The sequence below is a fragment of the Ceratocystis lukuohia genome (assembly GCF_044167205.1).
Source record: "Ceratocystis lukuohia strain C4212 chromosome Unknown Supercontig1_pilon, whole genome shotgun sequence".
In the NCBI taxonomy this organism is placed as follows: Eukaryota; Fungi; Ascomycota; class Sordariomycetes; order Microascales; family Ceratocystidaceae; genus Ceratocystis; species Ceratocystis lukuohia.
In genome coordinates, this window is record NW_027263520.1 from 4,947,718 (window position 1) to 4,974,712 (window position 26,995).

The 26,995-nt window shown below is 49.4% G+C and overlaps 11 protein-coding genes across 11 annotated transcripts; 9 read left to right on the top strand and 2 right to left on the bottom strand.

Annotated features, from left to right (window-relative positions):
* Positions 1 to 246: 246 nt before the first annotated feature.
* HOO65_011226 (N1-acetylpolyamine oxidase) lies at positions 247 to 2,368 on the top strand (the record flags this gene model as incomplete). Its single annotated transcript, XM_071005561.1, has 3 exons — positions 247 to 1,449; positions 1,499 to 1,690; positions 1,796 to 2,368. 3 exons carry the CDS (start codon positions 247 to 249, stop codon positions 2,366 to 2,368), a joined length of 1,968 nt encoding a protein of 655 aa, XP_070863047.1.
* Positions 2,369 to 2,423: 55 nt separating this feature from the next.
* On the top strand, positions 2,424 to 3,404 carry HOO65_011227 (N1-acetylpolyamine oxidase; the record flags this gene model as incomplete). Its single annotated transcript, XM_070999917.1, has 1 exon — positions 2,424 to 3,404. One exon carries the CDS (start codon positions 2,424 to 2,426, stop codon positions 3,402 to 3,404), a length of 981 nt encoding a protein of 326 aa, XP_070863048.1.
* A 1,180-nt stretch (positions 3,405 to 4,584) lies between these two features.
* Positions 4,585 to 5,641, top strand: HOO65_011228 (Glutathione S-transferase-like protein gedE; the record flags this gene model as incomplete). Its single annotated transcript, XM_071006012.1, has 5 exons — positions 4,585 to 4,683; positions 4,764 to 4,988; positions 5,079 to 5,136; positions 5,204 to 5,371; positions 5,445 to 5,641. 5 exons carry the CDS (start codon positions 4,585 to 4,587, stop codon positions 5,639 to 5,641), a joined length of 747 nt encoding a protein of 248 aa, XP_070863049.1.
* A 435-nt stretch (positions 5,642 to 6,076) lies between these two features.
* Positions 6,077 to 8,565, top strand: HOO65_011229 (Branchpoint-bridging protein; the record flags this gene model as incomplete). The annotated part of the gene is made up of 6 exons (XM_071005477.1): positions 6,077 to 6,230; positions 6,293 to 6,503; positions 6,572 to 6,789; positions 7,150 to 7,373; positions 7,454 to 7,762; positions 7,828 to 8,565. 6 exons carry the CDS (start codon positions 6,077 to 6,079, stop codon positions 8,563 to 8,565), a joined length of 1,854 nt encoding a protein of 617 aa, XP_070863050.1.
* A 1,502-nt stretch (positions 8,566 to 10,067) lies between these two features.
* Positions 10,068 to 13,189, top strand: HOO65_011230 (Vacuolar membrane protease; the record flags this gene model as incomplete). Its single annotated transcript, XM_071005376.1, has 2 exons — positions 10,068 to 10,399; positions 10,471 to 13,189. The coding sequence occupies 2 exons, from the start codon at positions 10,068 to 10,070 to the stop codon at positions 13,187 to 13,189; spliced, it is 3,051 nt and encodes a 1,016-aa protein (XP_070863051.1).
* Positions 13,190 to 13,503: 314 nt separating this feature from the next.
* On the bottom strand, positions 13,504 to 14,061 carry HOO65_011231 (Mediator complex protein; the record flags this gene model as incomplete). Its single annotated transcript, XM_071006193.1, has 2 exons — positions 13,504 to 13,881; positions 13,927 to 14,061. The coding sequence occupies 2 exons, from the start codon at positions 14,059 to 14,061 to the stop codon at positions 13,504 to 13,506; spliced, it is 513 nt and encodes a 170-aa protein (XP_070863052.1).
* Positions 14,062 to 14,609: 548 nt separating this feature from the next.
* HOO65_011232 (Transcription initiation factor TFIID subunit 5) lies at positions 14,610 to 17,506 on the top strand (the record flags this gene model as incomplete). Its single annotated transcript, XM_071005404.1, has 4 exons — positions 14,610 to 14,714; positions 15,191 to 15,376; positions 15,453 to 16,261; positions 16,330 to 17,506. The coding sequence occupies 4 exons, from the start codon at positions 14,610 to 14,612 to the stop codon at positions 17,504 to 17,506; spliced, it is 2,277 nt and encodes a 758-aa protein (XP_070863053.1).
* A 690-nt stretch (positions 17,507 to 18,196) lies between these two features.
* Positions 18,197 to 20,026, top strand: HOO65_011233 (Vacuolar protein sorting-associated protein vps5; the record flags this gene model as incomplete). The annotated part of the gene is made up of 3 exons (XM_071005656.1): positions 18,197 to 19,144; positions 19,197 to 19,799; positions 19,868 to 20,026. 3 exons carry the CDS (start codon positions 18,197 to 18,199, stop codon positions 20,024 to 20,026), a joined length of 1,710 nt encoding a protein of 569 aa, XP_070863054.1.
* A 544-nt stretch (positions 20,027 to 20,570) lies between these two features.
* HOO65_011234 (mitochondrial 54S ribosomal protein bL31m) lies at positions 20,571 to 21,101 on the bottom strand (the record flags this gene model as incomplete). Its single annotated transcript, XM_070999918.1, has 1 exon — positions 20,571 to 21,101. One exon carries the CDS (start codon positions 21,099 to 21,101, stop codon positions 20,571 to 20,573), a length of 531 nt encoding a protein of 176 aa, XP_070863055.1.
* An 896-nt stretch (positions 21,102 to 21,997) lies between these two features.
* On the top strand, positions 21,998 to 22,477 carry HOO65_011235 (putative oxidoreductase; the record flags this gene model as incomplete). The annotated part of the gene is made up of 1 exon (XM_070999919.1): positions 21,998 to 22,477. The coding sequence occupies one exon, from the start codon at positions 21,998 to 22,000 to the stop codon at positions 22,475 to 22,477; it is 480 nt and encodes a 159-aa protein (XP_070863056.1).
* Positions 22,478 to 23,332: 855 nt separating this feature from the next.
* Positions 23,333 to 26,270, top strand: HOO65_011236 (Kinesin-like protein klpA; the record flags this gene model as incomplete). The annotated part of the gene is made up of 4 exons (XM_071005396.1): positions 23,333 to 23,384; positions 23,457 to 23,578; positions 23,639 to 24,485; positions 24,541 to 26,270. The coding sequence occupies 4 exons, from the start codon at positions 23,333 to 23,335 to the stop codon at positions 26,268 to 26,270; spliced, it is 2,751 nt and encodes a 916-aa protein (XP_070863057.1).
* Between the last annotated feature and the right edge of the window lie 725 nt (positions 26,271 to 26,995).

Below are 26,995 nucleotides of genomic sequence, written 5' to 3' on the forward strand. Positions count from 1 at the left end.
GTATTCTTCATTGTACTTGAGCCGAATGGGTCGAGCTGCTCTCACGGCTCGATCCTCGGCTTCTACCGCTTGAAGGCCTCTCTCCAGAGACAACATGTTCCACAACTCCTTCTATCAACAGAATGGTGGCGGCCAGTTCCAAAATCCCATCAGCTCTAACCCCACAACAACCAGCAAAATGGCCTCACCTTGGACGCCAATGGCTTCGATTTTATGACAGGCTTTGACGCTCTGTCTCCATCAACCATGGATATGAATGGTCTGGCCTCCAACATGTCCATGCCTAATGTTGCTAGCGACCAAGGCACGCTTCCTGCTCCACAGGGTGTCTCCAATCTAATTGCCCGCTTCGAAAATCCCACTGGCAACCATATTCCTCTCAAGAGAAAGCCTACTTCTCCCCAGGGAAGCCAACAGCTGCCACCACGTCCACCCCAGCCGACGACCGCACATGTCATGATGCAGAAGCAGCAGCAGCCACACCAGCCAATGAGCCACCAACAAAGGCATATGAGCCAGTCAAGCCAAACCATGGACATGACTATGAGCAGTCCAGTTCATGCCCGGGAGTCCGCCTTATTCTACCAAAACCAAGCCGCAGAGTTGGGTGCCATGGCCATGAAGCAGGAAAGTTTCGGTCTAGCGCTCAAGCCACGCCAAGGGTCTCAGCAGTTTCCCGTCAATATAAACTCCTCAGCAAACATCATGGCTTCTAGTACAATCAACAACCCGTCAAATCGCAATGGCTTCAATTCTATGCTTGGCGGCGCACCTAATGACCCGTTCTCGCCCATATTATCATCGCCACAGGCGCAGATTCGGAGTCCTGTCGCCGCTGATCCATTTGCAGCTTTGAATCCTGTTCGCATGACTAGCCCGCTCTCCGCTGACCAGGTCTCATACGGAATGACGTTCACCAACCAAACTGCTACACCCATATCCCCAACTAACGTAAACATGTTTGGCGAGATGAAGACGCCATCACAAGAGCATGTGAACATGAACGCAGTGACTTCTTCGTTCAACAATATTCAAAGCGCTTCATCATTCCCAGATCCCTTTGGCCAGGATCTCATTTCCTTTGCCTCTATTGACGGTTCTGATATGAATGGAATGGCGGACAACGGCCTGGGAACTATCGACAACACGACCTTTATGAACGACAGAATGCGCACCGACAGTCTTTCATATCAAATGAACTCAATGCCCGTCACTAACAACAACTTTTTCATGGGGCAACAACAACAAAACAACCCGGTCAATCCTACACAACCACAAGCACCACCTTTGCCACAGTCACACCAGCACTCTCGCTTTCCTGGGTCCATGCCTACTCCGGAACCCTCTAATAGCAGCACTCCTGGATTTAACATTTGGAAGCCACCTGTACAAAAAACTCCCAAAGCGCCACCTTTGCCTACAAGGCCGTCGACTGCTGTTGCGCCCCCAGTACTTGACGGCCCAAAAGACTGCGGGAGGTGATACTATTATGGGTCAGCCAATACCCATATTGCAACAGCAAATTCAACAACAACAACAGCAACAACAACAGCAACAACAACAAACGTCCGAAGAAACGCCTCCTAAAAAGCCTCCAAGGCCAAAGCCCATTTCCATGAGCAAACCACCCATTGATTCCGCACCACCTATAAACCAAGGCAGCTCTAATGCTCCTGCTCTTAGATTCTCAGTAAGGACTACCTACCGCCAAATACTTCTCGTTGGAAGCCAAGTACAGTTGGTCTGGATTTGATGAGCAAGCAAAACTGGCCAAAATTACTGACATTAAACATAGTCTCATGAAACTACCAAGGAAAAACCTGCCCCTCCACCTAGGCCAACCTCCTCAAAGCCTACACGAGAGCAGGTTCCTGCGGAAACATGGGAAAACCACAAAACCCTCATCCGCCAACTTTATCTCGATGAGAGGCGGCCGCTTAAAGAGGTTATGCAACTCATGGCAGACCGGCACAACTTCCGCGCAACGCCGAAAATGTACAAAACACGCTTCTCACAATGGGGATTTGCTAAGAATAATACTGAAGAAGAAGTCAAGCGTCTTCTTTCTATCAAGTTCCAGCGCGATGCTGAGGGGAAAACCTCTGAGTTTGTGCGCAATGGGCGCGTTGTTAATATTCGGACGTATCTTAAGCGCAAAGGCAAAACTGAATACGATCTTTACGATTTTGAAGCTCATGCCAACTTGCCAGGTCATACTCGCTGCCGTACACCCCCTCCTCTACCAAACCTCCCTGGCCACATGGCTGCTGATGTCAAGCGATTTCAGGAAGTTATCACTGGGAATATGCACAAGGCTCTTCTCATGTGCAAAGAATCACAGGCAAATATCACCCGTGCCCTGGTCTAGTACAATGCTTTGGGGCGCAGTTTCTAGTGATATCATATGGAGTGCAAATGAGCACATGAGACAAGGTGCTCCTGATCGTGGGGTTGCTGTTCTTAACGATGCGTTTACATACCTCAACAATGAGCTCAAGTCTATGTCACCCCAGGTCATCAAGGAACTATTACTGGGGCTTGTCAATGGAGACCCTGCTATGGTGACTGCTCTCTCTAAATTCTTTAGCGCTTGGACAGCTAAAAATTTAGAGCGGTCGCACCCATTGCGTCCCATCTTCACCGCTTTGTATTCTATCCTGCAGGAGCACGGCGCGCAAACATTGTCTGATTTGATTTGGACTACAATGCCCTCCTTCATCGATGATCTTGAGGCTATTTATGGCCGTAAGCATCCATACGTTGCTAGTTCTCTCCTTGACCTTTTAGAGCTTGCTGAGGAGCAACACCTGCGGCTTCAGCACCTACAGCCTGATCAAACCCTAGAAGAGTACCGTTCCCGCGTAACGCATTTGATCACCGAACTCCACCCTGTACTTGAAAACATCGAGTCCGTTGAGGGGATACAGTCTACTGATGCTACGGCCCTGCGGTATATGCTGCTTCAGATGCAACACAGCGTCATGCCTGGGACATCGACGACGCATATTGCTGCTGCCGACCTTCACCGCCAAATGCGCCAAACTGGCCGTCTTTTCCAGATGCAGTATGCAGCCGCAGGTCTTTTCTGCTATCACGAGCCTATAAAAGTCACGCCTAGCATGCGTCGGTGCAGGCACAGATATGATTCTGTTGCTAAACTGTTGCAAATGCATGAGAACCTGGCTATTAGCTTTTACTTTGAAGAGGATATGCACAATGGTGACCATGCCTTGACAAGTTCTGATGCCTCTCATCACTTGCCGTATAATGGCAACGCTGGTGGGGGCGGCAATGGCAACGACAGTGGCAATGGCAATGGCAATGGATCCAATGCTGCTCTTGCCGCGGCGTTTGGGATGCAACCATTGGGAGGAGGCTTGGGAGGCGGTTTTGCATGGTCTTGATATCCTCCTCGCCCCCCTACTGCATTTGCATTCTGTTGCAGGTACGCTTTTTACTCTTGCTGTTGTGTTTTATATCTTCAGCATATTTCGTTTGTCTCTATAATTTCCTCTCTCCTGTTTGTTTCCTTGAGTTATGCGTTTTCTTTCCGTCATATACTACTCGCAATCTTGGCGTCCTTTATACCCTCATTTCAACTTCATTCTTCTCTCCAAAATCTTTTTGCATAGCTATCAGAGCTGCTGGTAGTCACTGTATAATGCTTAGCAGTGGTGTGCTCTCGATTTCCACGCGGCCTCGCCTCTGTTTCCTTTGTTTATTTGGGCGATTATATACGTTATTCCAGGTTTTTTGTTTTGTTCTTTCATGTTTGTTTTCTCAACCATTTTTCTTCCCATTCCCCCACCTTGCTTCACCGAACACAGGCGGTTCCCTTCTGAGGTTCTAGTTCCCATTTGCCATTTTGTTTCTGGGAGCTTTCTTCTTTTCCCCTTCCAATCTTGCGTCCCTCTAGGCGATTGTGCCTTTGATTTTTTTTTCTTTTACAACGCATGTCAGATACAACATGGCACGCAAGCCGCACTTTTTCAATACTGCTCTCTCTCTCTCTCTCCTCAACCCCATGTACGATTCACTTCATGTCATATACAGGGCTAATAAAATGGTGATAACAAGCTGTCTATCGGGACATAACTTGCCTTGTTTCGTATTCACAATAGCGTGGTGTAATACCCCCTTTGATTTCTCATCAAGAGGTAATGGGTTGATATTTTCTTTGTAATTTTCTTTGTAATCCTACGCGATTACTAACCAAGTTTATTTACGCAACTGCCAAGGTTATGACTGTCTTGTATTTTCACGCTTGAAGATAGGTGAGACTTTTCATCGTGTTGCTCTTTTCGTTAAGTTGCATTTGGGGGCAAAGATGCATTTGTGGAATATGACGTGCTTTGAACTACTCAAGCCCATTAACAATAGGTAGGAGACTAGCACATGCGTATCGTATTTATAAGGTAGCTCTTTTCGAATAACTATAAAGTGGGCCATTTCCAGCCTAGAGAACTTGGGCAAGCAAACAAGCAAGCAAGCAAGCAAGCAAGCAAGAGCACAAACAAACAAACTCTCCTCATCTATTCTTCTCTCCGATCCTCTCTTTGATACTCCGAGAGCCATATTGCTAAAATGACCAAGATCGCTACTGATATTCACCTGTACACCACGAACACCCCTAATGGTGTTAAGGTCTCGATGCTTCTCGAGGAGCTCAACCTCGAGTACAAGGTGAGCTGCTACATCAATATCTACTATGGAGCTATAGAGCCTGGTTTGCTACTCGGGCAAGACTAACCACTGCCTCCTAGGTTACTCGCATTGACATCATGGCTGGTGGCTCCAAAGAGCCCTGGTTCCTCGAGATCAACCCCAACGGTAGAATCCCCGCCCTGACTGATACTTTTACCGATGGCAAGCCCATACGTCTATTCGAGAGTGCCTCTATCATGCAATACCTCGTGGAACGTTACGACACCGAGCACAAGCTATCGTACCCCCGTGACTCTCGTGAGTCATGGGAGGTAAACAACTGGGTAAGCCACTAACAGCGCGGTAGTGCCATAGCTATACATATGTGCTACCCTAGTAGTGGTGGAGATTATGAGACTGACTTTGGCGTACAGGTCTTTTGGCAGATGGCCGGACTTGGTCCCATGCAGGGCCAGGCAAACCACTTTGCGCGTGAGTTCCTCCATCCCTACGAAATGCGATTCCTTTTTGTGAACCAAACTAACATCGCCTGGTCTAGGCTACGCCCCTGAGAAAATCGAGTACGGCATCAACCGCTACATGAACGAGTCCCGCCGCCTGTACCGTGTCTTGGATGGCCACCTGGCGAAATCAACGTCTGGCTTCATGGTCGGCGACAAGTGCACCATTGCTGACTTCGTCATGATCGGATGGGTTGGCAGCAGCAGTAAGTCTTTGTTCACATGCGCCACGACGTTTTGCCCTTTAGGCCCGGGCGCTAACATGCGACACATTTGTAGATTGGTGTGGCCTGAATATCGACGAGTTCCCCAAGGTAAAAGAATGGCTTGAGCGCATGGAGAAGCGTCCGGCTGTCGTTGCAGGTTGGAATGTACCTACTCCTCGGATGGACCTCAATCTTACACAGAAGGAGGCTAAGGAACGTGGAGAATGGATACAGAAGTCGATGGCTGAGGATGCAAAGAAGGCTGCTTGAATGCTTTCTTCTACCACTTCCCAGGATAGCACTTGCTATCATGTAAAATATTTATCTCGTCAAGTAGGCTGCCATTACGCCATGTAGGTGTGCATGTATTTTGATCACTGTAGCTCTTTTTGTTCTTGGCCTCACGTAGCATCAACAGAATGACGTGACTTCCATGCAGGGAATGCCAAGTATTAGCCGAAATTCAACCGACTAACAGGTCCCGCGCATCAGGTAGGCCAGAACTTGGTAGTGTAGCATAGTACCAATACTACTCGCCTATCTAAATTATTGAAATTATTGTTCATAACTAGAACATTTTTCATTTGATCGATGCCTTCTTCGCCTCGACCAACTTCAATCACAACAACGCCCATCACGATTGCTTAATCAACAACGAACTACTCATTTGTCGCAATCAATTTAGAAGAAGAAAAATAAAAAAAGATGTCGTGGAGAAACCAAGGCATCACCGGCTCGAATAACATTCCACTGGGCAAAGTCCGTCGCCGTCTTGGCGATGATGGTGATGACCAAAGCCCTCCAGTCCATCATGATTCGCCTGGCTCTGATCTGAAGCGTGGCCGTAGCCCCGAGCCCAGTGTGTTCTCCTGGACCTTGCATTCTTTAGGTGTATTCGACTATGCTAACTATTGATAACAGGAACCGAGGCCGATGGCACTCGTCGTCGTAAGAAGCGTAACCGTTGGGGCGACGCGTCTGAGAACAAGGCTGCTGGTCTCATGGGCCTTCCAACTGCCATCACAGCCAACATGACAAGCGAACAGCTGGAGGCGTATACCCTGCATCTGCGCATCGAGGAGATTGGCCAAAAGCTAAAGATTGACGATGTTGTGCCCGCTGATGGCGATCGGTAAGGCAATCAACCCTCCGCTGACTTGGGAAAGTTGATCGCGCTAACATCCATTTCTATCTCCACAGATCTCCTTCTCCTGCACCCCAGTACGATAGTCACGGTCGCCGTACCAACACCCGCGAGCACCGTTACCGAAAGCGCCTCGAAGACGAGCGCCACAAACTCATTGAAAAAGCAATGAAGATAATACCAAACTACCACCCACCCCAGGACTACCGTCGGCCGACCAAGACCCAGGAAAAGGTCTATGTGCCAGTCAACGACTATCCGGAAATTAACTTCAGTATGATTACTAACCCCCTAACCCACACCACTAACTATGCGTGCTTGTCTTCCCCCTTCCTCTTTATACAGGCACGAGTCGAGATACCTCCCGTCTTGCTGCGTGTATTGTTTTTCTTTTAACTCTTCTTTCCCTCTGCCCCTCGCTACAGTTCGTTTTTGTTTGGCTCCTCAACTACGGTCCACCGACATATTGTGTCAGTCTCAGTCTCAGTAGTACCAGGATGCACGTGAAGGGCCTCACTTGCGCGATACTTACCATGCACTCTCCCAGCTTGTTCTAACCTAACTCGCTCTTCTACTTTTCAACGTGTCGACAATTCCATGTAATATGATCTAGGACTAACACATAGGTTTCAAGTTGGTTTACTGATTGGACCCCGTGGAAATACCCTCAAGAAGATGGAGACCGAGTCCGGCGCCAAAATTGCGATTCGTGGCAAGGGATCCGTCAAGGAGGGTAAGGGTCGATCTGATGCCGCTCACTCTAGCAACCAGGAAGAAGACCTCCACTGTCTTGTCATGGCTGATACTGAGGAAAAGGTCGAAAAGGCCAAGAAGCTAATCCACAATGTTATTGAGACTGTAAGGACACTCACCTTCCTATCATGTCTGGAGAGGAGGCTACTGTTGGCTGGAGTAAGATACTAATCTACGTCATCTAGGCTGCCTCGATTCCCGAAGGCCAGAACGAGCTCAAGCGTAACCAGCTTCGTGAGCTTGCTGCTCTCAACGGTACTCTTCGTGATGATGAAAACCAAGCTTGCCAGAACTGTGGTATGATTGGTCATCGTAAATATGACTGCCCTGACAAGCCCAATTACACCGCGAACATCATCTGCCGTGTCTGCGGCAATGCCGGCCATATGGCTCGTGATTGTCCGGACAGACAGCGCGGAACTAATTGGCGTGATGGCCCCCGTGGAGGCCGTGCCGCCATCACCCAGGGCGACGCAGTTGATCGTGAATACGAGGTATGTTGTCACATTTTTTTTTTTAGCTAGCCGATGGCCACAGGAAATACTAACCTTGTAAATAGCAACTCATGCAAGAGCTTGGTGGTGGCCCTGCCAGCAATGGAGCTCCTGCCCGTATCGAAGCCGGGCCTGGCAGCTATGCAGACCGTACAGAAGAACGCGCAAACGACAACCCCAAGCCCTGGCAGCGACAGCCTACTGGTGGACCTGCACCTTGGAGATCTCGCCGTGAAGAACCTAACCAAGATGCTGATCATAGCAACGGTCCTAGTGGCGGTGGTGGTCCCGCTCCCTGGGCCCGTGATAGACGTCGCGATGATTATGGCGGCGATCGTGGGGATCGCGGGGATCGTGGCGACCGGGGAGACCGGGGAGACCGCTACCGTGACCACAGAGATCGTGGCGATCGTAATGACTACTATGGCGGCCACGCCAATGGTAACCAGTACGGCGGTTATAACTCTAGCTTACCTCCCCCCCCTCCCAGCGTCCCTGCTCCTCTATCGGGCGGAGCCGCTGGTGCTGGAGCTGCTGCTGCGGCTCCTTGGAATCAGCCAGCGGCCGGTGGCTACGCTGCTCCTGGGTACAGTGGCTACCCTGGCTACCCCGGCTATGGTGCTCCTGGGGCTCCTATTGGTGCACCTCCTAGTATCCCTGGCGGTGCTGGCATGGCCGGCCTCAATGATCTCATTTCACAGTATTCTAGTGGCCCAGGCTTGCCCCCGCCTCCCCCGCCATCATCATCGGCCCCCCCGCCACCACCGGATACTCGCCCTCCTCCTCCCCCCCCTGGAGCATAAGCTACAGTAAAAAATGGACTTTAGAGCGTAACACCTACCACTTGCCATAGCGATTAACTGCAACCATCTACAGCTTTAAATTGCCATCCCATGGATCGAAGAAACGCAAAGCAAATCAAGAGAAGAGCTAACAGCACTGCGACTAAGCTCAGACTAACTGTCCTGTAAATCTAGCTACAAGCTATAGCACTGTCTTGACAGTCAGCGGGGGATTCAGTTTCTGGATAACACAGCACACGTTCAAAGCAGCTCTGTTACCCAGACGCGATTTCAGAATGAAACAATCGCACATGCGGATAGGTGCTTGTTTCAAGTCAAATAACGGGCTAATCAGAACTTGGTGAGGTCAACGTCAGGATTATGCTAATGGACGGCTAACCCAAGTAATGTATACTCTCCCTCTGCATGTACTACTTACTAAACTTGTTTGAGGCAACTCCCTTTCATTCACTTTCCCGTGCGATAGTCATTTATTTCCTTCCCTTCGTATCAATTTAACCCAACATTTTTACTTCCTATGTAGATCAATTGTGTTGCGCTTCCATCCTGTCATATGGCTAGGTCGTATTAATTGTAGAAAAGTCCAGCTAGCTTTTGTCTTATCTCTCAGGCCTAACTTGCTTGCATTAGAAGGCTACCATTAACTAAGTCATATCAGAGCTGCTCTCGTTTTTAGGATTCAAGATAGGAAAGAAAAAGAATAGCATGGCTCCGCTATATGCCGTCCGCGCCAGCTTCAATTAGGAAGGTGCGACTTGGAGATGAGCAGGTAAAGTAGTTGCTCGTTTTGAATGCTTCACTTGTAATTAGATCATGCACAAATTTCAAATTTCAATATTCATTTTTCTTTTGTGTAAAAATTCTTTCAACCCCGTGTACTTGTCGACTCTACCACTTCGTCCTTGTTTGAGGGTTTAACGGACTCATTGCAGACCTTTCCCTTGCTGGTGACGCTCAATCAAGAATCCATCCTCTTTCTCCTTCTTACCGTATGTTTCAGTGACGTGCGTCTTGCAGGGATAAGTGGTTAGGTCCTCTGCGTTTGCTGCGCTGATTTGATAACACAAGCTTCTTAGCTAGCTAGCTTCACACCGTGAAATCTTGGTTGAAATCGCGTCAAGCTCTCAGAAAAAAAATCAGCACATATCCGGAGCTCAAAATTTGGAGTAAGAGAAACCAAGATCTTTAGCGCCACTATCGTTCTAACCTACATGCGATATTTACAGGGCGTCAGCTGGACGAAAGCTGTTTATTGACGAATCTCGACAGCGACAGGATAAAAAAAGCTCGCAATATTTTGTTGCGCTTTGATCCTTGATAGATTGTTGCCCGCATCGCCTCTGCATAGCTTAAATTAGCTTTCGAGATCTATTTACTCTCCTACACTTCATACCAAACCGACCAACCGCCTATACGGCTCGACGACTTGTGCTTGAAAAAAAAAAACACACACATACCAATACAAATACTGTTCATCGGGCTTATCTCATTGCCGTTTCATTATGGTGGCTCTCGCGAACCCCTTCGCGTTCCGCCCCGCGCAAGTCACCTTCTGGTTGGCGCTGATATACGCCGCCTTGGTGATTCCCAGCGTTTTTGTCCATGAATCGGTACCAGCACCCCCCTCGCCAGATGATCTTGATGCGCTTTCTGGGATGAATATTACAGAGGCATGGCTCGACTTGCTGAAAATCACAGAACAATACCACCCGTATGCGTCACATGCGAACGACGATGTACGCAACTATATCATGAAGCAGGTCGAGGATATTCTGAATCGCAATAATGCGTCTTTTGGTTTAGAGAAGCTGGGTGATCAGGCGGGCCTTTACAGGTGAGTCGAGAGCTCATCCATTATGCTTAGTACGGATTCCCTAGCTTACTAACAAGCTCTCATCATAATAGCCCGTCTAGAAAATCTGCCTCCAACGCCTCCGTTGTCGTCTTCAGCGACATGTTGTCCAATGTGACTACCGGCACGGTTGTGCGCAACGTGCCTGGCTTCTGTGCCATGGGCCACTACTTTGAGGGCTCTAACATTTATGTCTATATCCGCGGGACCGAGGACGACCCTAACCAATGGTGGCATGAGGAACATGTCCCTGGAAAGCGCTATGGCGGCAATGGCGTACTTGTGAACGCCCATTATGATAGTGTCTCAACAGGTTTTGGCGCTACCGACGATGGCATGGGTGTTGTCTCAGTGCTGCAAGTCATCAACCACTACACCAAGCCAGGAAACCAACCCAAGAATGGGCTTGTAGCCATGTTTAACAATGGCGAAGAAGACTACCTTTGGGGTGCTCGTGCGTTCGGAAAAAGCCCTTTAATGCCATTCATACACACCTTTCTAAACTTGGAGGGTGCGGGTGGTGGTGGTCGTGCAGTTCTTTTCCGGACTTCGGATGCACAGGTGACTAAACCTTATGCTAGATCTCAGCATCCATTTGGCACTGTCATAGGAGACGAGGGATTTCGATCTGGCGCTATCCAGAGTCAGACCGATTACATTGTTTTGGATGGTGTCTATGGCCAGCGTGGCTTGGATCTTGCTTTCTACAAGCCTAGAGCTAGATACCATACCAATCAGGATGATGTACGCCATGCGTCAACTGCTAGTTTGTGGCACATGCTCTCCGCTTCAGTGGCCACACTTGACGGCCTTACTTCCGACACTAGCAAGACGTTTACCGGACCACGTAGTGATAACCGTGAGGACCTTGTGCAAAACGGGCGCGGAAAGGATGGCGTATGGTTTGACATCTTTGGATCTGCATTTGTGCTATTTGAGCGTCAAGGCCTCTTTGCGTGGTCTGCTACCTTGTTAGTCACTGGCCCTGTCGTCCTTTTTCTCATTACCATTATACTAGTGCGTCTGGATAAGTACTACTTATTCACGTCCGTTGTTCGTGTTCGCGATGTTGACGAGATTTACTCTATCCAAATCGATGGTTTCCATGGATTCTTTCGCACTCCAATTGCCCTGGCCGTTTCCACCTTGCTCATCTCTAGCACGGCGCTTTTAGTCAACAGGATCAACCCTCTGGTTTCCTACGGCAATGAATACACTGTCTGGGCCATGATGTTCTCGTTGGCATTGTTCAGCCTGTGGCTCATTGCCCGTGGCGCAAGTTCTATGCGCCCCACAGCCTTCCAGCGCGCCTATACGCTCATGTGGCTCTATATCTTTGGCTGGGTTGTTCTCCTTGGATTGTCTATAGCCGAGAGCCAATGGAGGATAGTCAGTGGCTATTCGTTGGTTGTGATGCATTCGACTATCTACATTGCTTTCATCATTGCGTTGCTTGAGTTGTTCAGTCTACCTAGCAAGGAAAAGTATGCCTTGCGCGTTCATGAAATGCAGCGTGCGATTGAGCATCTTAATGCTGGCGAAAGCGAAGAAAGTGCACTAATTTCGCCTACTCCTGGAGAAATTGACAGTCGCAGTATGGCTTCTGAATTTCCAGAACAGCCAGCTGGCGAGGAGACGCCGCTGCTGGGTGGAGGAGGCACTGCAACTAATAACTTGCGTAGCTTCCGCACCACATTTGCTTCCGGCTATCGGCGTTCCGTGTTTGCTGCTATCCGCACGCACCGAGAGTCGCACGCTGAGGTGTACGGAGGCGAGCAAGACTGGTCTACAGACTTGCATAGCTGGACTTGGCTTTTGCAGGCGTTTATCCTAGGCCCTATTAACCTCATGCTTCTCGTGCCGACTGGCCTTTTCCTTATGTCCTCTATGAACCAAACTGGTGCTGACGGTTCTAATACGCTAATTCCCTATGTCTTTGCCGGGTTCTTTTCTTTACTGGCTTGCATTCCGGCTCTACCATTTCTGCACCGCGTACCCTCACGTCTACCACTTGTACTTTTAATTGTATTTGTGATTACGCTGGTGTACAACCTATTTGCATTCCCCTTCTCAGCCCAGGCACGCTACAAGTCGTACTTCCAGCAAAGCATCAATTTGGACACTGGTGTCAGCACTGTTCGTCTAGATGGATTAGAAGATTATATCCGTCCCATCATTGCTTCGATACCGGCTTCTGCCGGTGTGCCTGTGGTCTGTGATGACAAAGATAGCCGTGCCGGACTTGTAGGCTGCAAGTTCAACACTACTGACAAGCTGTCTACTATTCCAAGCCCTGTGCCTGGCTATGAAGGCATGACCAAGGACTTTATTGCCATAAACGTCACTCGGGTAGCTAGCGGTGCACGTAAAGCTTCTCTGAGCATCAATGGAATGAACACCAAAGCCTGCTTTGTACGGTTTAACGCGCCAATCAAGAAATTTGGCGTTGCTTCTAGTGGGCCATGGGATGAGCGTTTTTCGCCTGTGCCTGAAGAAGTGTGCCAGGTTAAGCTCTGGCGTCGGGATTGGCAGAAGTCCTGGACGCTTGACGTAGAATGGACTGCGGAGGCGGAGGCGGAGGCAAAAACAGAGGTTTCCGCGACAGGCTCGAAGGGCAGGATTGGCGGTGAGGTCGTGTGCATCTGGTCGGACGCGAATGTACGCGGAAATATCCCGGTGCTCGATCAGCTACTAGCCTTTGCTCCGGAGTGGGCTGCCATTACCAAGAGAGCTGAGGGGCTAGTTGAGAGTACACGCAGCTTTACATTGTGAAGCTAAGGCGATATATGGGTGACTACATTAGGTTTTAATTGGGTGGCTTATTAATTTTTTTCTAGTATGCTTAATTCGAGATTGAAAAAAAGGGCCTTGTTCCTTTCGCTTTGCTATTTGCTTGCTCCAAGGTGAGCCTTGAATATAATGACAAACTTCAATAAAGTAACAAAGGCAACTCCAGGCTTTTCTCTCCAGGCCTACTCGTTCTGTAGTTCCGAGCGCGCTCCAGGGCCGTACATAAGCATCCAATGTCCAAGACATCGAGCAGTCCGGCTCATAGAGTAAACCGTAAGAAGAGTAAAAGACAGGCCTCACATACTAGGGCCCGGCTTTGCCTTTTCCAGGAACTTGCGCGCCTCAGCCCACAGCTCAGCCTCCATGTCGCCCTCGACCTTATTGCTCCGGCTATTTAACCATGCAGCATCTAGCTTGCCGACAGCGCCCATGCCGTGTGGTTTTAGCGATGTCTTGGGCTGCTGCTCCTCAAGAACAATGATGCCAGCCTCTTTTAGACCCATGATCTGCCGCTTCATATGCACATCGACAGTATGCAGCGTGCGCAACAAGTCGTTCATGGCCCTGTGAAAAGTTTCCTGCTGCACGCGGGATTGCTCTTGCGGGTTCTCGGACTCTTTGTAGCCAAGAGAGGCCATAGCATCGCCCGTATGTTCCATTAGTTTGACAAGGTCCTAAAGAGCTTTGTTAGTAATGGTGTCACGGAGAGCGGTTGTCACTAGTCTAGTGGTCTGGCGGTAGAGAGCCCTAGCCAAACTTGCCTTGTCAATTTCGCCGAGCTGTTGAATGCGTTCGGGGATTGTGAAGGGAACAAAAGGCTCCTCCACCCCGCTGTCAATCTGCATTTCATCCATTCTGTGTGCAAGTAGTAGTAATGGATGTTAGATAGTGCATGTACTTGAAGGGTTGCAAGTGGCCGCCTAAACTTTGAATCTCTTCAAGTGCTACCACGTGACACTAGGCTACAGGGTTAGCGATTTAGTGCAGTGTCACGGGTAAACATCGGTAAATTGACACATGCCGCGACCTCTAAAACCGCGACGACGACGACAAAGAAGCAACCTCTTGTCAAAGGCGTTCGTTCGCTCATTTGCAGCCTCATTAATTTGTATCGACAAAATTTCATCAACCTCTTTGTTAGCCATTGCTGATTGCCTTATTTGTCCTTACTCAGATCCCCCCCCCTGTGCATACAAGCTGCAAGTTCTCACTATTTTCCTTCGTGACATCTTACCTCATTCCAACACCTTTGGTTCTTCAAACAGCACCTGCGTCTTCTTATAGCTATTATTTCATACGACTACATCTTCTACTCATCTCTGAAGCGCTTCGACTAAACCAAGCATCGGCCTGTCTCTTACTTGCTTGACCAGTGGGAGTTTTCCGGCGATTTTCATTTCCCATGTCTGCAGTTCCCGGAGCCGTCACTGCTCCCCCGGCAGTCGGAGCAACTGCCATCGCTACAACTGCCCCGGCGCCAATGTCTAACCAAAATCTCAACCAGATCGTAAGTTTCCTTTGAGCGCTCTTAATTGCTCCCGGTTTTTGGAAGGGGATGGAGGAATTTGCCTTGTACCTCCCTATCAATGACGTCCTTGTTTGTGCATCTTGTTTGCGATCTGCTATTAGTTGGGTTTCTATGTGAGACTGCAAATGCCATAACCGCTCTCGTCGAGGCCATTCACCATAGGACCGGGACTGTCTTTTTTCCATCCCACGACAATTCGCCTGGCGTCCCTGTGCATCTTCTTAGTTCTGGAGGTCCAGAATCTAGAAAAAGAATCCTATGAGGCGGCCAGTGACCCTGGATGGGCGCATTATCGGTGGTCTGGATGATGGCTTGGCTGAGTAATAGTCTTACAATAGGTGCCCATCTAGAGTCTCACTGTTTCATTACTGGGAACTCCCGTGCTTCCCTCATGTTATCAGCAATATTAATGCATATAATATCACATAAAAACTAACTAGTATCGTGGTGTCTAGGTTACCGACTACCTCTTGAAACGGGGCTACACACGCACAGAGCTAGTCTTCAGAGATGAGTCCAAACACATTGGTCCAGATGGCCGCCCTATCCATGACGACAGTGCTATCATGGGCCCCAGGAAGTACCACAAAGCGTTTGCTCTGTTACGAGACTGGGTTGAGACAAATCTTGAGATCTACAAGGTAACGCTCTACTCGCATGAGCAGTATACGCAGCAGTATACGCATAGCCTATGTACTGACTCCCCCGTGTCTTTAGTTTGAACTTAGCAAGCTGCTCTGGCCATACTTTGTGTATGCTTGGATAGAACTGCTTGAACAAAATTACCGTGAGGACGCTAAAGCCCTTCTCGCAGCTGTCAACCCATTTTTTGAGCGGTATCACCAGGACGATTTGCGCGTCTTTTCAACAATAACAAGCCCCGAGCATGTCAAGGAAAACCAAATTACACAGCTGTATAAAAACAACAAGTACAAAATTCCTCTGAACCAGGCCATTGTTGGACCGCTCTTTCACTTTCTCGAACGTGAGAACGACAATGGCGGCGCTGTCATCAGCTATGTTATCCAAGCCTACTGCCAGATTGAATCTGTTTCACGCGGCCCTATTGAGCCCTTCAGTTTCGAGGCCATCTACCGCCGGAGCCAAGGCCTTGATCTTGAGGATATTGATCGAGATGAGGGAATCCCTGGTCACTACACCGGTCTATCAAACAAAGATGTATTGACAACTACAACACCCCTCAAGCTTGGTCCATTACCCATGGAAGAGGGCTTGAAGGACGACGTCCGTGCCGAGCTAGAAGAAGAAGACCAGCGCAATCCTCCTATCGCTGGCAAACCATCGTTAGTTGATGAATTTGAACGTCGGATAAAACGGGAGGAAAGTAGCGATGTTCCCAGCCGCAATGATCTTCCCCTACCGCCTTCTCGGGCTCGCGATGTTGTCATGGAGATGCAAAAGGTGCGCGAGAACCGAGATCGCTTCAAAATGGACACCAACCACACGGGCGGTGTTGGTCCTGGAGTCAGTGCCTTGATGTATACTTTTCACAACACATGTGGCATGTGAGTCTGCATAATCTCCGCTATTATTTCTGTCTTTCTTAATCCAAAATAATACTAACCAACTACAGGGTTTCTTGTCTTGAATTTTCCCCAGACAACAAGCTTGCTGCGGCCGGCACTATGGACTCGTACATCAGGGTATGGACTCTTGATGGATCCCCTCTAACAACGCGCATGGCAGATGAAAAAGATCTAAAGATCAACAATCGCAAACTAATTGGCCATTCGGCCCCCGTTTTCGGCCTGTCGTTTTCCGACGGTACGGCCAAATGGGATAGTACACCATTTGGAAACGAGGGCAAACAGGCTCCTGCCCCGCTAGATACATCTACCAGACTTCTGCTTTCATGCTCCGCTGATGGCCAGATTCGCCTGTGGTCTTTGGATACATGGACCTGCCTTTGCGTGTACAGGGGCCACTCAGGTCCTGTTATGCGGGTAAAATGGAGTCCCCAAGGACACTACTTCCTCAGCGGTGGTTGGGATCGCACTGCCCGCGTATGGATGCAAGACCATGCTTCAGCTCAGCGTCTTCTGGTAGGTCACGACACAAGCATTTCTGCCATCACATGGCATCCCAATGGCATGTACGTGTTTTCCGCCTCGGACGAGACGGATAAAACCATCCGCATGTGGTCTGTCGTTACTGGCGAATGCGTGCGTGTATTCACCGGCCACACTGACTATATTGCTGCCATTGAGTGCTCGCCAAACGGCAAGCTCATAGTCAGTGGCGATAATGCTGGCAATATATTCTACTGGGACCTGGAAAAGGGCACGCGAATCAAGCGGTCGCGCGGTCATGGCAAAGGCGGCGTGACATCCCTCAGCTTTGATGCTGAGTCCCTTGTTCTTGCCTCAGGTGGCCATGATGGTAGTGTGCGGATATGGGACGTCAACATGCCTGCCCAAGGCCATAAGCCCATCACCCAGTCCCAGGCGATCACTATCAATTCAGGCGATGCTACGACGGCTAATGGTGGCGATGCTAGTGGCGCTTCCGCCAGTGGGGCCAACGCTAATGGCCAGACTGGAGGGACAGCAAATGGTACAGGTGGTTCTGGTGGCGGTGGTAGTGGTGCGACCGGGGCTACTTCGGGCTCAGGCAAGCGCAAGGGGAAGGAAGTCACAATCACAGCAGACCAGATTTCAGCGTTGCCGACCAAGCAGACTCCAGTGCTCAAAGTGCAGTTCACGAGAATGAACTTAGTGCTTGCAGGCGGATGCTATGATCCTGAACGATGAGGGGAAGAGTTAGGCAGCTTTAGGGTTTGTACTAGCTAGGATGGGATTAGCGATGTTAGTAGCTTTAATTAGGGTTAGTATCTAGAAATTTAAAGCTGGTAGATTCCTACAAGCCTCATACTATGCCAAAGTCTCGTAAAATCGGTATTACATTTGGTTGAATTCATTAATTCTTGTTGACATATCGTTTCAGGACGTTGCTTGAAATTTGGAATTAAATAATTGCTATTTCATAATTTATATATTCCTCTTCGCTTGGAATCTTCCAGGCTGGAGCAGCATGCTAGTCATAAGTGGTTGTAATATAGTGACAACAGGTATGCTTTCTGGCGTAACAGGCTAGAGGGGTGAGGTGAGGTTGAGCTCTAAAACCCCAGCGCAATCAACTCCAACGCAATCGATTGTCCATGCTTAGAAAGACACAACACCCGATTCGCATCTCCTTACGTACAGACGCTTTCAATTATCGTCGACAGGCACTAAGAACGCTTTTAAAAAGAAATAGCCTCTATTGATTTAACTGCTGCCGAATTGACCCAAGTTGTGATACTAGACTTCGCGATTACATCAAGGACCTTCCTTTATCAGCCGTTCCATCTAGACCTCGGTCGTTGAGCTGCGAGCTTTGACTTGCTTTCTTGAAGCAACGGAACTTCTTTTCCAACCTTATATTAAGCCTTGAGTCCAACCATGGATTTAGAACCATCGCCCTGGGCTGATGCCAGCTCTAGCTCTCAACAGCCTACAAGCACCTCCGATTCTGGAAAAGCCCCCCCCAGCGCCTCAAAGCCCACAAGCAGTACCAGCGGCCAGGCTGGTCCTCGGTCCACCGGTCCGCGCCGCATGATCACCCAGGCTACCAAGCTCCAATCTGTTGATGATGACCCTCTGGGCCCCCTAGGCCTACCTGGTGGTGGTAGTGATGCCTCGAGCGAAACAGTTCCTGTTTCCGCCTCTGGCCCCCCACTGCCGCAGAAAGAGCAGCTGGTGGTCCGCACTACTATCCCTCAGCAACAGCAGTCTGCTCGCCGCGGTCCTGCCGACCCGCATTACATCGACGATGATATCTCGCAAGGCTTCTCAGGCCCGCGAGCCCCACCACCCGTTGCCGCAGCCGTAGCGAGCCCTGTCCAATCCAACAATCAGCCTAGCGTCAGCATCGAGCGCGCCGCTAAGCCGACCTTCCACATCACAGTGGGCGACCCGCATAAAGTCGGCGATTTGACCAGCTCACACATTGTATATTCGGTTCGCACTCAGACCACCTCTAAAGCTTACCGACAGCCCGAGTTTGAAGTGAAGCGCCGCTACCGTGATTTCCTTTGGCTGTACACTACACTGCACGGGAACAATCCAGGCATCATCGTCCCCCCGGCTCCAGAGAAGCAGGCTCTAAACCGCTTCGATACTAACTTCGTCGAGAGCAGAAGGGCAGCGCTGGAGAAGATGCTGGTCAAAATCGCAGCACATCCGACATTGCAGCACGATGCTGACTTGAAGCTATTCTTAGAGAGCGAAGCCTTTAATGTTGATATCAAGCACAAAGAGCGCCGCGACCCCTTGCCTGCGGAAAGCAAGGGCATGTTTGGCTTTGGTATTGGTGTTGGCTCTAGCAACAAGTTCGTTGAACAGGATGAGGTACGTATTCAGCATCTGGTCAGATTTGAATCCTATCTAATACTTGATGCAGTGGTTTCACGATCGCAAGGTTTATCTCGACGCTCTCGAGGCCCAACTGCGCGCTCTAATGAAGGCTATGGAGTCTATGATTAACCAGCGCAAGGGCATGGCTGAGGCAGCCTCTGACTTTTCTGCTTCTCTTCATGCCCTTTCCACCGTAGAGCTATCCCCCACTCTGTCGGGCCCCCTTGAGGCTCTTTCTGAGCTTCAGCTTACTATTCGGGATGTTTACGAGCGCCAAGGCATGCAAGACATGCTCACCTTTGGCATTATTCTTGACGAGTACATTAGGCTTATTGGGTCTGTCAAGCAAGCCTTCGGCCAGCGTCAGAAAGCCTTTCACTCGTGGCACTCTGCCGAGCAAGATCTCCAGAAGCGCAAGGCTTCTCAGGATAAGGTTTTACGACAGGGCAAGAGCCAGCAGGACAGAATCAATCAGATCAATGCCGAGGTGGCAGAGGCAGAGCGCAAGACTCACCAAGCAAGACTGCTGTTTGAAGATATCGGCAAGTTGATGCGTACGGAGCTGGATCGTTTTGAGCGTGAGAAGGTTGAAGACTTCAAAAGTGGCGTAGAGACATTCTTAGAGGGTGCTGTCGAAGCCCAAAAGGAGGTAGGTCCTGACTCAAGCAAAGAAAAGCGATTCTATAATGGGAGGCTAGATGCTAACAAACACATTAGCTTATTGAGAAGTGGGAAACCTTTTTGACACAGCTAGATGCCGAGGATGAGGAGGCCGCTTTCCACAGATCTCCTTCCCAGATCCAGGCGTCCAACAAGCCCTCTGGTGACACGGCTATTGACCGCGCTCGAGCGACTATTAACGACGATTCTGACTGAGAAACGGCAGCCCGAGGTTGATTGGGATGTACAAGTATTTTTGTTTTAATGGCTACTGCATGTTTTATGTTTCTCTTTTTTTTCTCTTCTCCCCTTCTTTTGCTAAATGTTCCGCTTCCTTCAAAAGAATTCATAACATTTGTTCTACGATTATGAACAACTAGATGCTGAGTTTTGAGCTTGAGATGTCTTTTATGATTGAAACTATTGTACAAATATGAATACATAGCCGTGCTGCCTTGCTCTAACTTTTTGTATTCCCCCTTCAGCCTCTTGGTTCCATACGTCATGATAAGCCTTGGAGTCGCGGAAGGCTTTTGCTTAAGGCTGTTAGAACTTTTTTGCATTTCTCCATCCGTTACCCATATGAAAGAGAGAGAGGCTGCCCTGATAAAAAAACAGGCCGATATTCGAATTGGAGCCCACTGATGGTTTTGAAGCATTAGTGCGGAGGCTATAGCAATGGCACGCCAGCAACCAAAGGCGTGTCCAGGCGTTGCTATTTCGACTCTCAAGCTGTCCTCAAACACTTGAAATACAACACTCATTTCTTGCCGCCTTTGCCTTTGCCCTCCTTTGACTTGGCGGGCTTAGTGGGTTCCTCAGCTGCAGCGTACCCTGAAATGAGGTCGCCCAGGTCGAATTCGACATCGGCCTCGTTGTAGCCCTCCTCGGAGGGGTCCTTTTGGAGGTCGAAACCGCGGCCAAATCTGTCACGGAAGGCTGCCAGCTTTCCGGCCTCGTCGACTTCGACGTTCTTGAGTGTGCGGTCTGACGGCTGCCACAGCGGGTGGTTGCGTGTGTCTTTAGTCGAGCGGAACAGTGGTTGGGGCGATGTTGTGCGGGCAGTAAATGTGCTACCATCACTGAGCTGGATCATCTGCGTAAAGGTGTATGGACGACGCGGGCGACGAATCAAGCGAGCATGACGCACTTGGTGCAGCACAGTTGTTTGGGCCGAGCTTTGGCTGAGGGTTTCAGAGATAGTGAAAGTGGCGGTGGTGCAGGTCGTCGTCGTTGGTGTGCGGGATGTTTGGAGCAGCGCATTGCGTGCTAATTGCAGTTGGGAACGCATGTTTTGTAGGGTGAAACGTAGTAGAAAGAGACAGCAGAAAAGAATAAAAGGTCGGCTGTAAACTCCAGGGGCTTGTGGCCGGCAGTAGTCACTGAGGCTCTAATATCGTCGGCAGCTGTTGTCAAAGTGCAGCAAAGTGCCGTTCAGAAATTCTGGAAAAGGCTGGTCTCGTGATACGAATATGGCCAAAAGTATCAATACACAAAGAAACACTTCGTTTCGTTACTGAGACCAAAACATCGTTGAGGGATGTCGCATATAGCTTAATAGAGATAACTAAAGTAATCTATTCGTCCTCACATCTATTAAGATTATCAAGGAGTAGTCAGTCGTTAACGGCGCTCAGCCTTGTTCTGCCGTCAAGAACCCATTAGATGCTGACCCTGCAAACTGATCTTCCTTATCGATAAGCCGTTTGCACAACGTTAATCCTCCAGCTAAGTCACGACGTTCGCAGCTATTGTCTTCCCGTTCATCGGAATTCCAAAAAGTCCCGAGATTTGACGGGATACAACAGCGCTCGCTATGGCTCCTATACAACAAGCAAATCGCACGGGTAGATTCCAGATATGCCGCCACTACGCCACACAATTGGTGTTTTCTAGTTAGTATTTTCACTGCCAAGCTGAAGACTTGGACAGTCACTTACACCTCCAGCAGACACATGCCATACCCAGCAGCGGATACACACCATTGGGACCTCAGGAGATACCTTCCAGTATTTGAATGGGAATGCCATCACAGTTTCTTCGCCACGCCAGAAATCACGGCCCCTGTCACAAGATTCATCGCCATCGTTGTCAAATCAACTACGGAGTCTCATGCGACGGCTCTCTCATTCAGTCGTTGTGTGTACAGCTTCACAGCCCACGCCAAATGGAAACATCCCTCGTGCCATGACCATGTCGTCGTTTACGTCGTTGGCCCTGACGCCGAGGCCATTAGTTACATTCAATGTTAAGGCACCAAGCTCGACGCTTGACGCAGTCATAGCCAGCAGGTCGTTCAACATTCATGTTCTCGAGGGCGGTGCGCATGGCGCTAGAATAGCAGAGTGGTTCACCAAAGGGAACTTTCAGTCTAATTTGTTTAACGCTCCGCAGTCGGAATGGCAATGTATACTCAGAGACGGCGAGCCTCCGGTTTTAGAAGGCCAAGGCATCTTGTCTCGAGTGCGATGCAGTCTACTTAGCGATGGGGAGAACCATGAAAAGGGCGTTGTCAGAATCAGTGATCACGTTATCATTCTTGGTGAGGCCCAAGAGGTTGTAGCAGGCAACCTATCGGAAGACTTTGCCCTGACATATGCGGATAGCAAGTATCGCACCAAGGGGGACGTAATCCGGAAGCACACAGAGGCGGACAACAAAGAATAGACAGCGGGATGGCGAAAATACGGTAAACGGAGACACAGATAGACATGCTGCGAACCAGATGCCTGAAATCGTAAACATAACTTAGAGGTTATGGTTGCTCAGCGAGCAGCCGGCATTCACGAACTCATAATACACTAGATCCTTGAGTCGTCTCGCCTCCCTCTCTCATTGGCTGCAGAGCAGCTTTATCTTATCGCAGCGTTGCCCTGCCAACACAGTGTGCGACTATTCCCTGCAATTGTGTCCAATCAAGTTCGTGCATCGCATACACAGAGTACACAAAAACATTTAGGGTGCTTTAATAAAGCCATAGCCTTACCATATCACCAGCGATCGCACTACAAACACATGTCCAGCGGTGGTGAAGGATATCTGCCAAGTCTCCGGGCTGCTTTTTTTGTAACGCCTTTTCCGTTCTGGTTTTTATTTCTTGCTTAGCCTCACCGTTATGGACCAGCCAGAGAACCCAGTAAGCAATCTCCCAACCAACAAACACCATGCATTCTCGATGTTTATCATACTGCTCCACAAATGAACATCCCTGCGCCTAGGGTCAAAGACAAGCACAATCTCAATATTCATCTTGTTTCTTCTCTCCTTCACCTTACGATAGCCACCAACCTTATTGCTGATTGGGACCCGTATTCAAGGCCCAAGCAAAGATATCGCCTTGCCTTTTTGTCTTGCTCTCTATCAGCTATTCTAACAGTGTTTCTCTGGCCTCAGCAGGACTTTCGCATGTCCCGAAGTGCTATTCCGCGTTTACCTTTGCTATCACGTCCCACTGCGCCGGATTCTAAACTCCAGGAGCTTACAGAGTCGCAAAGCAACATTCGCACACAAGCATTGTCAACGATGCCTCAACCAGCATCCAAAATCGCCGTGAAGCGCGAGCTTCCTCAGCCTGGTACGGTAACCTTGAACCCTCGCCTTTAAACACCACTAGCTTCTCTTCTAATTCTCTTTCTCATATGCATAGCTACCGTGTCAAAACGCAAAGCTTTATCAGATAAGGCCCTAGAGTATCCGTCTAGAACGCTGATGCCCTCAGGCTCATCCCGACCCAACATCACTGGCACTTCCCTCATTGGAGCTTCAGGCGTAAGTATCAAGAATCTTATATTGAGCACCAGTCGTATACTAATGGCATCTTGCCTAAAGCTTAAACCACCCTCAAGCACCCGAATGAAGCCCCCATCCACTAGTCTGGCGGCAAAATCACTTGGCAGCATCAGAACCGCGCATCCCCCCGCTGAACGACCCGGGCCATACGATCGACCGAAAACCGCACAGTCTACCCGTCTAGGACCACGCACCAGGTCTCAAACGGCCGGTCGTCCCCTCACCTCCCTTAGTGCACGTGAAGAGCCAACTGCTCCTGAACCTGCAGAAACCAAGCATGGTATGATGCCTTCCGTGTCCCCGCCCCAACTCACCGCTGCTGCATCGAATGCTGCTGCCTCTGAGAGAAAATTGACGGCCCCGGCCATCGCTCCAAACACGCTGCACGTGAAGCCACGCGTATCATCGCTCAATCAGAGATTTGCCACCTTGTCTCTCAAGGAGAACAAGAACAACTCATTCGCAAACAGAATGGCAGCTCTGCAAGAGAATTCCCGTACTGTACCGAACACCATGGGTCCGCCACCAGTAAAGCCTAGTGCTAGACGGCTAGTTCCAGACCCATGGACACCCGAAAGACGCTCTATCCGGACCAGCGAAGTCGCTGGAATGGCCGCGCAAACTCCAAATGCCCTACAGCTTTCAGCAAAAGTAGAAACGTTGCACAATGCTTTGCGCTCTATTGCCAAGGGCAATGGAGCTGTCTCTCCATGTCCCACTGCGTTCCTAACCAAAGAGTCTAACACACGCCATTATCCAGCTTTCGATGTCGACAACCGATTGGTAAATATCGAACAACAGTTTTCTCAGCTTAAGGATGCGCTGAACGACACAGTGTCAGATCGTTCGGCAATGGAAACAACGATTGCCATGCTCAAATCGAGAAGTATGATCCGTAGACATCCAACTCTTCTGAGAGCCTTATGCTGACTTGCGAACAGTATCGGATCAGGATGGTGAGCGCGAGAAGTATGAAAGACGAGCAGCAGACCTCCAAATAGACCTCGATAAATGCCGCGATGAGACGAGTAAACTAAAGCGACAGCTCGAAGAGCAAGGGTGGAGGCACAAAACCGAAGTTGAGACATTATCTCGAGCAAACAAACACGCCCATGAAGACTTTGAACGGTTGGCAAAAAAGGAAACAGACCGCCTCACCGCGAAACACCAAGAGGAAATCGATTCTCTAAAACGGCAACACACAAACGAGCTAGAACAGGAGCGCCTTGAAAAGTCCCGTGAGATTGATGAACTCAAGGCCAAGTTAGAGAATAAGCACAAAGATGTCGCCACTTTGGTGTCTAAAAAGGAAGACGAAATCAAAGATCTGCGAGCCCAGGTTGAAATCCTCAAGAGCGAGGTTGTCTTGGGTCAGTCAGTCAAGACCAGCCTCCAAGCAAATGTTACTGAGCTCTCAGGCTCGAATGCCACTCTTGAGGCCAAAATCAACTCTCTGCGGTCGCAGATTGAGTTCCTAGAATCTGACAACAAAGCCCAAAGCGACTCCTTCGCTTCCATGGAGACCAAGTTGCAAGAAGCCCAGCTAAAAATGGAGACTGCGCAGAAGAAGCTCATGAAAGAAGAAACCGAGCGTCGCATTCTCTTCAACAAGTATCAGGAACTCAAGGGCAATATCCGTGTCATGTGTCGAGTCCGCCCGGCCATTGATGCCAGTGAAGGCGAGAGTGCACAGATTGAGTTCCCGGACTCAGAACAATCGTCCTCCAAAATCAGCGTCATGGGCCCCGAAGAACGCAGCAGTCTAGGTCAGGTTTCCCGGAAAGACTATCCCTTTGAATTCGACCGCGTCTTTTCTCCTGCCGTTAACAACGAGGAGATCTTTGACGAAATCTCGCAGCTTGTACAAAGCGCTCTTGATGGCTTCAACGTGTGCATTTTCTGCTACGGACAAACGGGATCTGGAAAGACCTACACCATGTCGTCAACGGACGGCATGATTCCCCGTGCCACTCACATGATTTACGAAACCGTCACAAAGCTCAAGGAGAAGTCGTGGACATACAGTATGGAAGGTAGCTTTATTGAAGTGTACAACGAAGAGCTGAATGACCTTCTCACGCCAGCTGACGGCAAGGCCAAGAAACTTGAGATACGCCACGATGACGTGCGCAAGCAGACCACTGTCGTCAACTGCAAGGCGGTGGAGCTAACTTCGGCTGGCAAGGTTGAGAGCATGCTTGCCGAAGCTCAGAACAACCGCTCGGTGGCGGCAACCAAGGCCAACGAGCGCTCGTCGCGCTCGCACAGCGTGTTCATCCTGAAGCTCTTCGGAGAGAACAGTGCCACGGGCGAGCGCTGTGAAGGCACCCTCAACCTAGTTGACCTCGCCGGCTCTGAGCGATTGAAGCATTCTCAGGCCGAGGGAGAGCGCATGCGAGAGACGCAAAACATCAACAAGTCGCTAGCTTGTCTTGGAGACGTGATTGATGCTCTTGGCAGAGGATCGGCGCATGTTCCCTACCGCAACTCAAAGCTCACACATCTACTACAGTACTCGCTAGGCGGTAACAGCAAAACGCTCATGTTTGTTATGATGTCACCACTCGAGGCACATCTCAAAGAGACACTAACAAGCTTGCGGTTTGCGGCCAAGGTGCACAATACGCATATTGGCACAGCGAAGGCAACGAGGAAACTGCGCGATGCTTGAGTTCTAAGTTTGCTAAGTGGTGGCTGTTTTATATTAAGGGCTGGATGTGTTTGAAGCGATCTAAGTAGGGTTTACTGCTTGAAGGTAAAGGGAAAAAGCGTGGCATGTTATGATTACTTTTTATGATACCTGGTTTAACGGAGCGGCGTTCTTATTCATTTAATTTTGCAGTTCGTTGTATTTGGGGAGGGAAGGGTAGTATCAGGTCAGCAAGCGCTTGATCTGTGACGTTAGACATCTAAGCCGGTGATGGCTGATGACAAGGACAATAATACCATAGGGTTAGGGACACACAAATCTAAGCTACAGATTGCGGAAACAGCAAGATAGCATGCATATCCGGAGTGACTGCTAGCCAATGACAGTAGTGATATTTGATATGACGACCCACACCTTACATCGTCAGCAAATAGCGATTCGATTAAAAAATTGTGGACGGCCGCAAAAAACGGGCAGGCTTTGGCCGCCGACATCGCCTGTAACCCAGGCTTATAACTTCAGAGCTAATAGTGGGTTACAATACCACTTTACAAGGGCAATACCACTGTACAAGGCTGGCCCGCCGCAATTGGGGTGGTTTTTAAGGTGTGAGAAAACTAGCACACAAAGCTTAGAGGCCGAGATTTAGTATTCTTTTCTTTCCTTTTTTCTTCTGATAACGATGGCCTGATTTTTGTGCGTGTGTGTAGCTGTCGCTATGATCATTGCTGTGTGTGGTGTGCATG